The 10,000-nt window shown below is 35.9% G+C and overlaps 1 protein-coding gene across 4 annotated transcripts in view; it reads left to right on the forward strand.

Annotated features, from left to right (window-relative positions):
* Positions 1-10,000, forward strand: part of LOC137634129 (N-fatty-acyl-amino acid synthase/hydrolase PM20D1-like) — an 80,341-nt gene that overhangs the window by 33,372 nt on the left and 36,969 nt on the right. For all 4 annotated transcript variants that reach the window (XM_068366362.1, XM_068366361.1, XM_068366364.1 and 1 more), the window contains exons 3-7: positions 930-1,107; positions 1,529-1,605; positions 3,036-3,209; positions 3,836-3,922; positions 5,441-5,574. In XM_068366362.1, coding sequence (XP_068222463.1) covers positions 930-1,107; positions 1,529-1,605; positions 3,036-3,209; positions 3,836-3,922; positions 5,441-5,574 — 650 coding nt within the window. The remainder of the gene's footprint in view (positions 1-929; positions 1,108-1,528; positions 1,606-3,035; positions 3,210-3,835; positions 3,923-5,440; positions 5,575-10,000) is intronic.

Below are 10,000 nucleotides of genomic sequence, written 5' to 3' on the forward strand. Positions count from 1 at the left end.
CCAGCCGAAGGCTAACTGTTGATCCGGAAGGCAGATGTTCGGTCCTGTTGCCTATACACAGCTTCTCCCCCCCCCCCCCCCCCCCCCCGCCCCCCCCCCCCTCTCTCTCTCTCTCTCTCTCTCTCTCTCTCTCTCTCTCTCTCTCTCTCTCTCGTGAGGGCCAGGGAGAAGTCTTTTACTTGTTGCATCAGCTGTTTGGACGATCGAACTTTCCGTTCAGAAAATCGATTTTCAGTTTAAAGTGGTTCAAAGAGAAGGGATGGAAGACATTCCAGAATCCCACCTGGAATGTTTTCACTGAAGGTGTTTCAACTTTTTTCTTTTATCAGACAGTCCATTCCAGGAAATTTATTAAGAGTTACAAGGATTGTAAATACAAATAAATTAAAGGAATTGCTGTAATTCTAATTTATTATTATTATTATTATTATTATTATTATTATTATTATTATTATTATTGTTATTATTATTATTTCATTTTTATTATTTTCATTTTATTATTATTATTATTATTATTATTATTATTATTATTATTATTATTATTACTTGCTAAGCTACAACCTTAGTTGGAAAACCAGTATGCTATAAGCCCAAGGGCTCCAACAAGTAAAAATAGCCCAATGAGGAAAGGAAATAAGGAAATAAATAAACTACTAGAGAAGTAATGAACAATCAAAATGAAATATTTTAAGAACAGTAACATTAGAATAATCTTTCATATATTAACTATAAAAACTTCCAAAAAAAAAAGGAAGAAAAATAAAGCTTATCAAAGACATTTGAAGTTTTTCAAAATGTCTATCCAAGGAAATTCAATACCAGTTATTAGAATTCTAAATACAAATAAATGAAAATGATTGCCGTTATTCTAACTGAAAGATTTATCAAAGACATTCAGTTTTATTTTGTAATTGAAATATTCATTCCAGGATATCGATTACCAGTTTGAAGGATTCCAGAGCAAAGAGATTGAAGAGATTCCAGAATCTTACCTGGAAGATCTACCTGAGGTTTTTGGAGCCTCCTTGCGCATCCCCACAGTCTCAACCGCCCCTGGAGACTATGATACAGAGCAGATTCTAGTCTTCCATCAATTTCTTCGTGACAGTAAGTGGACTCTCTCTCTCTCTCTCTCTCTCTCTCTCTCTCTCTCTCTCTCTCTCTCTCTCTATATATATATATATATATATATATATATATATATTATATATATATATATATATATATATATATATATATATATGTATGTATGTATAAATATGTATATATAAATATACATATATATACATATATATATATATATAATATATATATATATATATATATGTATGTATGTATGTATGTATCTGCAGTATCAAAGTATGTTTTTTTTTATTCCAAAAAGTTTTACTTTTGGAAACATAGCATATTTTCTAGAACTTAAAGTGGATTATTCTGTGAAACATAACATGTATGGTATGTGACATAAAAACACGTAAAAAAATATTACAAAGCATACTTAAACTTGAACCAAATTATTATTTTCCAGGCTTTCCAGATGTGTTCAATTCCTCATTCATCCAAGCAGAGGTCATCAATTCTTATAGTCTCCTTTTAACCATCAAGGTAAGCAACAAAAACTCTCATCATTATTTATTGATCTCACGTTTGTTTATAGAAACTTTTGATTTCTTCAACTTCCATTGCTTAATGTTAACTTACAAATATAGTTTTGTACGGAGACACCAATTGGGTATTAACTGATAAGCGGAGTGAATGGAACTAACTTTATTCTAACAGACAGCGAGCTTTTATAACAACAGTTTCAGTGAAAGTTAAAAAAAAAAAGATTGATACAAGCACATAGAGCAGAAACAAGTTATCAGTTCGAGGGGAGAACAATAAAAAAAAAGAAAAAAAGAAAAAAAAAACATCGTTTTAAGTGTAAGAGCATGTGATACGCGAGGGGATACAGTTTACACTAAAGACAAAGCGAAGTATATTAAAATCACTTTGTGATTCAGTAGACACTTCTCCCATGTCAAGTGTTTAGCTGCACGGCGACGTGAATTTGCAGGCAGTCATTCTAGCAAGACCGGATATGAGTAATTAATAACAGTAGAGGATATGTGTCAAGAGTTCAAGTTCACCAATGCAAGTCAAATTAACTGATAAAGATCTAACGTGCAATATAGAATAACATTGAGAAAGTTTATATTTACTACTAACAAAAGTACTGGTAAGATTGCTATATTGCTATACTTTTTTATATACGGTATAAAATGTATTTTCTCTTTATTACTACTATTTAAGTATAGTATATATGGTATATATTGACTTCAGCATTGTAATTATTTTATTCATTTTCAAATTTTCCACTTTAACTAAACATTATATTGTGGTATTGCAACGATGCTGATTTAAGTTATAATTATTTTCTTTTCGATTCCGCTTTTACTCCTTATTCTATTGGTTACAGACCATTGTTACAATATTAATACCTTCTTCAGGAATGAAAAGCATAATAAAGTGGATATAAAAAACAATGAAAAAATTCTGCAGGAAACAGAATATCACCACTTGATCTTTTTTCCTACTATTATCCCTACATTAAAGGGTCGGTTGCCTGATGCACCCTCTGCAATGCCTTCCACCAAACCTCTTCTCTCCATATCATCATTCTTCTTATCTCGTCATCAAATTTTCTGCCTCCCCCTAGATCTCCCCACCCCTTACAGCCCAAGCCCTCCTCTATCACTCCCCGCCATTCATCCTCAACACGTGTCTACACCATCTCAGTTGTGACACGCTTATTACCTCTGTAATATTTACTACGCCTGCCATTTGATGCAGTCCAACACTTGCCCTAGCCATCTCGGTCGTGACACTCTTATTACCTTTGTAATATTTACTACGCCTGCCAATTGATGCAGTCCAACACTTGCCCTAGCCATCTCTGTCGTGACACTCTTATTACTTCTGTAATATTTACTACGCCTGTCACTTGATGCTGGACTGAAAATAAAGAAAATTACAGTGTCTTATTGTTTATACAGGGAACTGACGAAAGCGTGCAACCCTACATGCTGGCAGCTCATCTGGACGTGGTTCCTGTCGACGAGAGCAAATGGACTCAAGCTCCCTTCGGTGGGGAAGTTCTTCCGGATCCTGAAACTGGAGAAATGTTTGTCTGGGGAAGAGGAGCCATCGATAATAAGATCAATCTCATTGTTAGTAAGCCATGTGAAGGTCTCTTTTTTATAGAGATCTGTTTTAATCTTTTTACTTTTGAAATATTTCATTTTAATTGCTCATTGCTTCTATTTAACTTTGCTATTTAGTAAATAATGTATGATTATGTTAAAGCTCTAGAGCTAGACAAATGAAGATTATTTATAGATATACAGTATTATTCCTAATTCTTTATAAAAATGTTCATGTGGTTGTCAGGCAACAAAGGAAAGATTTATTAAAGGGATTATTTAGAAATATTCATAATCACTTATAAGAATGTTCATGGGTTTATCACTCAACCAAGGAAAGATTATATTAAAGCATTAGGGTTAGACAATTAAGTACTGTTTTTCAGTATGATTCTTAATCAGTTACACAGATGCTCAAGTAATGAGATTGGACAACCACAAGGATATTGGGTTAAAGTATATGAGGTAGAAATTACAAATGCTAAACAGACCTTGATATATTCTAACAATTGGTTCGTGTGCCAGAGCTGACTAACCAGGACAAGCGTTTACAAAGCTTTATTGATTGGTGTTCGTTTATGGACATATTTTGTTAAGCTGACTATACTTTGGTGACCCAAAAACTAAATGATGTATCTCTTTTACACCAACAGAGTATCATGATGGCTCTCCAGTATTTGGTCACAACAGGATTTCAGCCCAAAAGAACTTTTTATGCAGCTTTTGGACATGATGAAGAGGTAAGGTTGCTTTATTATTATCTATATATTAATACGATAGCGTGTGTGTTATTTATTTTGTGTCACGCTTTAAAGAAAACGGAAATAATTTCATGGTATACTATTACAAATTCACACTCTAAAGAAAACGGAAATAATTTCCATAACATAGATTATAAAGTTAATCTCAGGACATTTCATTCAAACATGTCTAGGTTAGGAAAAAGATGATTCTATTGAAAATATCATTTCGTGTAATTTACACGGGTTCCGCTAGTTATTATTATTATTATTATTACTATTATAATGACAAAGATCATGTTATTCTTGACACTACTGTAGTAACATCTTGTAGTGCTGTATGGGTAACAAGAAAAATTAGATTATAAAATGTTATTTTCCACTAAATTCTCTTTTATTCACTCTTCCTCTTCAGCAAGCAAAAGTCATGCGTCAGTGTCTTACACCTTAATGTAACTGAAGCGTGTTGATTATTTTTTGTCATCGTGTTAAAAGGTTTAGTTAATTATTCATTGTACACCGTAAATTCTCAGACAGCTAATTTCTTATGCGATACCAATTAGGTAATTGTAAATATTCCTTTCTGCATTGCTCTCTGTTTATAATCCTCCGTCTGGCCTATTTATACTAGTATATCTTCTTTAACTTTATGTTCTTTAAATTTCCACCTATAATATCAAATATCTTTTAGAGATGTCACTTGGTTACTTAGATTGTAAATCATTACAATGGCGTACTGTATTTTAATACAGTACTTCATCAATTAAGAACATTTGGAAGAGTACGAATCGTTATTAAAGCTTTTTGGATAATATCTTTCAGGATTTATAACTTAATCTGGAAATGTCTAGGTCTAATTATCACCAATTATCGACATCAAAGACTCCTGAAAGTCTTGATAAAGCAAGACTTCATATGCACTTGATTTAGAGCATTAAAGTGAGATTTATCGAAAAATATTGTCCAAAACAAATTAACTTTGCCAAGCTATTGTGAAGATATTGAACATATTTTGCACAGAAGAATTCTTTTGTCGATATTGGCCCCGGAAGTTTTTCCCTTATCACTCTAGCTTCCGTCCTCACCTTGAATCCTGAGAACTTTTTTTTTCTTTTTTTTCTGGACGGAGCAGCTCTGTTCCCACATTAATAACGGTAGCATTCAAAGTTCCAAGAAGTTGCCTGTACAGAAATAGGTGCTTGAACTTCAACTTTCGCCTCTCTCTCTCTCTCTCTCTCTCTCTCTCTCTCTCTCTCTCTCTCTCATATGTGTATATATATATATATATATATATATATATATATATAGAGAGAGAGAGAGAGAGAGAGAGAGAGAGAGAGAGAGAGAGAGAGAGAGGGACTGTGTGTGTAAAATGTGTGACTGTATATTGGAACGGTTATCATGTAGAATTACATTGAAATTATGAAGGAAACAGTAAAGAATATGCTCCTAATTTTTCTGTAGTAAATTTAATCCTTTTAGCCTTCCTATAACTATATTTAATAAATTTATCTGAAGGTCAACGGCTTCGATGGTGCAGGTCACATTGGCAAGATCCTTGAGGAGCGAGGCGTAACTCTGGACTTTCTTCTGGACGAAGGTTTACCCCTGACGAAGGGCGTAGTCAAGGGCCTGGATGTTCCCGTAGCAGCGTGAGTTTTCTCTTGTATTGTTTATAAGTATATGGAGGTAGAGGCTGGCAAAACAGGCCAAATCTAACTTGGTACCCCTAATGAAAAGGTGAGAGGGAAATGAGACAAGGTAAAAGTAGTAAGAAGAGAGTGAAATGAGACAAAGTAAAGACAGTAAGAAAAGGAAATGAGACAAAGTAAAGGCAGTAAGAAATGAGGGAAATGAAAAAAAATTAAAGACAGTAGGAATAGAGGGAAATGAGACAAAGTAAAGACACTAAGAAGAGAGGGAAATGAGACAAATAAAAGACAGTAAGAAGAGAGGGAAATGAGACAAAGTAAAATTAAAGACAGTAAGAAGAGAGGGAAATGAGACAAAGTAAAGACAGTAAGAGAGGGAAATGATTCAAAGTAAAAACAAGTAAGAAAAGAGGGAAATGAGACAAAGCAAAGAGAGTAAAAAATGGAATTGAGACAAAGTAAAGACAGTAAGAAGAGTGGCAACTGAGACAAAGTAAAGACAGTAAGAAGAGATAGAAATGAGACAAAGTAAATAACGCGAGAAAAGGGGGAAATAAAACAAAGGGAAGGCAGTATCCATGGATTGAAAACTTTTAGTTACAAATCAATTCCTTTTTTATGGCCTCCTGACTTTCATTATGACTCAAACACACTGCTTACTACCAGGATCAAAATCATGTGCATGACATATGGGTTTGGGTATCATGTCCCAAGCTTAATTCAAGTTTTAGTCTCCGTCCTGTTTGTTGGTTGCAGTCAGATGTCTCTTGGTTATATCTGAAAATCAAAAACAAATGTAGTTCCAGGTGTTATGTCTCGTCTCAATCAGTGTTCTAGAGTATTCTGTAATAAGGAAACAGTGGTACACAGTTAGAAATATGCATTAAAAAAACGGTAAATATATGGCAACATTTATCCCAGGATTTTTTTACCGTTTTAAAAACGGATATATTGACGGTCACCAACCCGTAAAATATGATAACAAAGTATGGTAAAATTACGGTCGCCTGTATTTTACTGAAATACGGTTAGAACAGGGTGTTTTTACGGAGAATTTCCGATAAAAATTACGTTTTTTTCTAACAGTGTAGTGTTAGAGTATTCAAGGAACATCAAGAAACTTAATACCAAAGTATTTGGAAAGAGATGGGAACAGGGTTCCACAGGACTCTGGAGACAGGGGGATGAGTGTTAGAAATTCAGGATATTCATTCCACGCAGAATACTGTAATATATGTATTTATATTTTATATTATGTTTTGATTTTGAAGCTTATATTAAAAAGATATGACAGTTCCGTTAAAATAAATGCCAACTCAGGTCCAAGTGTGTATGCCTGCATTGTGCAGCAAAATAAAAAAAAAAAGTTTTGTTTTTCTTTTCATTAAGAGTGAGAATACAAGGAACTAAGAATCTGCGAACTGTGGCATTTAATTTTCTATTTTACTTAGTGTTACCACATTTTTTTTTTTATTTTTTATTGTGTAGGTTGAACATTTGATAGACCACATTTTTTGGATAAAATATTAAATCAAACTGAATGTTTAACGTAATTTTGAGTATTTTCTATTCATCATTTTTTCTTTAGCCTATATTTTCATTAACGAATAGAAGAAAGTATTTTAGTATATCACTGATATTCGTCAATACCTGCTGCGGAAAAAAAAGTTATTCAGCGTTCCGAAAATAGTTAACAGACACTTCAATCGCGTGATAATGTTATTAATAACTTCCGTCGGACAGCGAGGTTCAATTGACAATAGAGCCGAGCTATGCGCAACAGGGTTCTAGTAGATGGACTAGTTTTTAAGATTTTTGTGTTTTTTGGAACTAATGAATCCATTTGGTAAAAAACAAAAACCACCAGGACGACATTTGCGCAGGCACACTGCCCAACCCAAAACGGCGTCTGAGAGCTGTGTCACAGTGTGTTGCCTATTCCCTTTAATGCTGCTCTACATTCTGTACAACATATCAGGTGTACCATTTATTGCTTTCGCCTTCTCTTTCTACCTCTATTTTTGCCTTGAATATATCGAATTGCCTTACCGAAGCATCGTTTCTCTCTTTACACGTTGATAATCTCCAATACTTTAAAGGATTTAGAAGTGGTTATCAGATAAGGCCGGAGCAAACGCCCCATCCCTAAGGTAGTCCTTTGCACTCACGTCCCATACACGTTTTGCTAAGTTTTTTAGCGTAATGTGATTTGACCCTCTCTCTTCTCTCTCTCTCTCTCTCTCTCTCTCTCTCTCTCTCTCTCTCTCTCTCTCTCTCTCTCTCTCTCTCTCTATTCCCTTGCGCAATGCATTTGTTTGGGTATGATTGGCGAACGGTATCGTCTTTTTCATTGGCAATCATTTCTGGCTTAGGGGAAGGTATTCTCTCTCTCTCTCTCTCTCTCTCTCTCTCTCTCTCTCTCTCTCTCTCTCTCTCTCTCTCTGTATGGATATATTTATGTATGCGTGCATGTGTATGTGTGTGTGGATGTTATTCTCCCTTTCTTACGTCTCTCATTCTATCCCTTGCAACATTATCAATCTTCCATTCCCCTCAGTACATTTGCTCTTCCTCGGTGCTTCCCCTCGAAGCGAGGAAGGGTCCTGAAGAAGGGTTTTGAAGAAGGGTCGGGCAGGGACTTCACGAGAGGGGAAGAGCTTCCCCAATGCCAACGCATGAGGAAGATATCGAGGGGAAGCGGCGACCGGTTAGGGGAAGCCCCTTCCCCTCCCCCTCCTTGTCTTTATCATCATCATTGTTTTCTCACTGTTTTATTAAGGTTCTCTCTCTCTCTCCCTCTCTCTCTGATGGTATTACCTTAAGAAACCCTTTATTTTTTTGATAACAGGAGGAGATCCATATTCTGTCGCGCCACGCGCATGAACTACGATGTGCGGTGAAAAACATTTGCCCTTGTTCTCAGCAAATGAGGGGACGAATATTTAATTATTCATCTTGGCATCTTAGAACATCTTTAAGATGCGTCTCGAGATCGTCGCACTTACGTACAGGACTGGTTCTGCACAGGGGCATTTCTCCGCATTTTCTATGGTTGTGCGAGAGGGGTCGCTTTGGTGATGCTGGGTTTCCTGCTAGAGGGGCGAGATGGCATCCCTTCGGTTAAAGAGGGCATTCTTCTCAGGTTAGAACAAATACAGCTCACTTCGCTAACATTATCTCATCCACTCTCCCCCCCCCCCCTTTTTTGGAGGGGAAAGAGATCGAGGTATAATAAAACATCTTCGAAATGCAGTATGAATCCTAAGGTTGTAAAGGTTTAAACAGTTCGTTGTTTATAAGTTCCCATAACATACAAACATATATACCTATGTCACTGCTGCATTTGGTTTCAGGTACAACCATGTAATCACGCACTTAATGAGACAATATTAAACTCATAAGTACATCTATTTTAAGAGTAGGACACAAAAAGGAATGAAACTTTCACGTGATAATCTATTCCAGTTTCTCGTTTTTTGTTCGCTCATACCCTTTATCTGTAAGGACTGGTGTGACGTAAATCTATTCAATTGCCACACGGCCTATGATAACGTGACACAGAACTCTCTCTCTCTCTCTCTCTCTCTCTCTCTCTCTCTCTCTCTCTCTCTCTCTCTCCTCTCTCTCTCTCTCTCTCTCTCTCTCGGTGGTCGTTTGGTCAGTGAAGTTCTACAACATTAGGTCTTGTCAGTACTTCGATAAAGTGGCTGCCAAATAAACACCTAAGCCTCTTAACTATCCATGAGACAGGGCGTGGGGCCAACAGCCTCACCCATGTAACCTTGCTTATAACCATAATGGTTGGTACAGTGGTAACGTGTTTGCCTAGCATTCGCATGGCACCAGATCGATTCCCTCCCGGGACCGTAGTTTAAGCTGTTTACTGGGAAGGCCACTGCTGTGGTTGGGCACCACAGTGGTGGGTAGGGCTTGCCCGGCTGACGTTCTTATCTTCTTGGTGTTGGAAAAAATTTGTATATTGAAATATACCCTTCCGGTTCCCAGGCCTTTTTTTACCCTGGTTGCAAATTTGGGTTTCTAACATGAAAAGTCAGCCACGGGGCCCCTTCGCTCGGCAGACATGAATGCTACCTATCACACCTATAGAGCCGATCTTAAGTAGGGAACTGTTTGTTTAGGGTTTTGCGCTTTTAACATTTGTGATAATAAATATCTTGTAAGGTAACAGTTAATCATACGCATTATTATTATTATTATTATTATTGTTATTATTATTATTATTATTATTATTATTATTATTATTATTATTATTGTTATTATTATTATTATTACTTGCTAAGCTACAACCCTAGTTGGAAAAGCAGAATGCTATAAACCCAGGGGCCCCAACAGGGAGAATAGGCCTGTGAAGAAAAGAATAAAGGAAAAATAAAATATATATTTTAAGAACAGCAACAACACTTAA

This window comes from Palaemon carinicauda, chromosome 44 (genome assembly GCF_036898095.1).
Source record: "Palaemon carinicauda isolate YSFRI2023 chromosome 44, ASM3689809v2, whole genome shotgun sequence".
NCBI classification, from domain to species: Eukaryota; Metazoa; Arthropoda; class Malacostraca; order Decapoda; family Palaemonidae; genus Palaemon; species Palaemon carinicauda.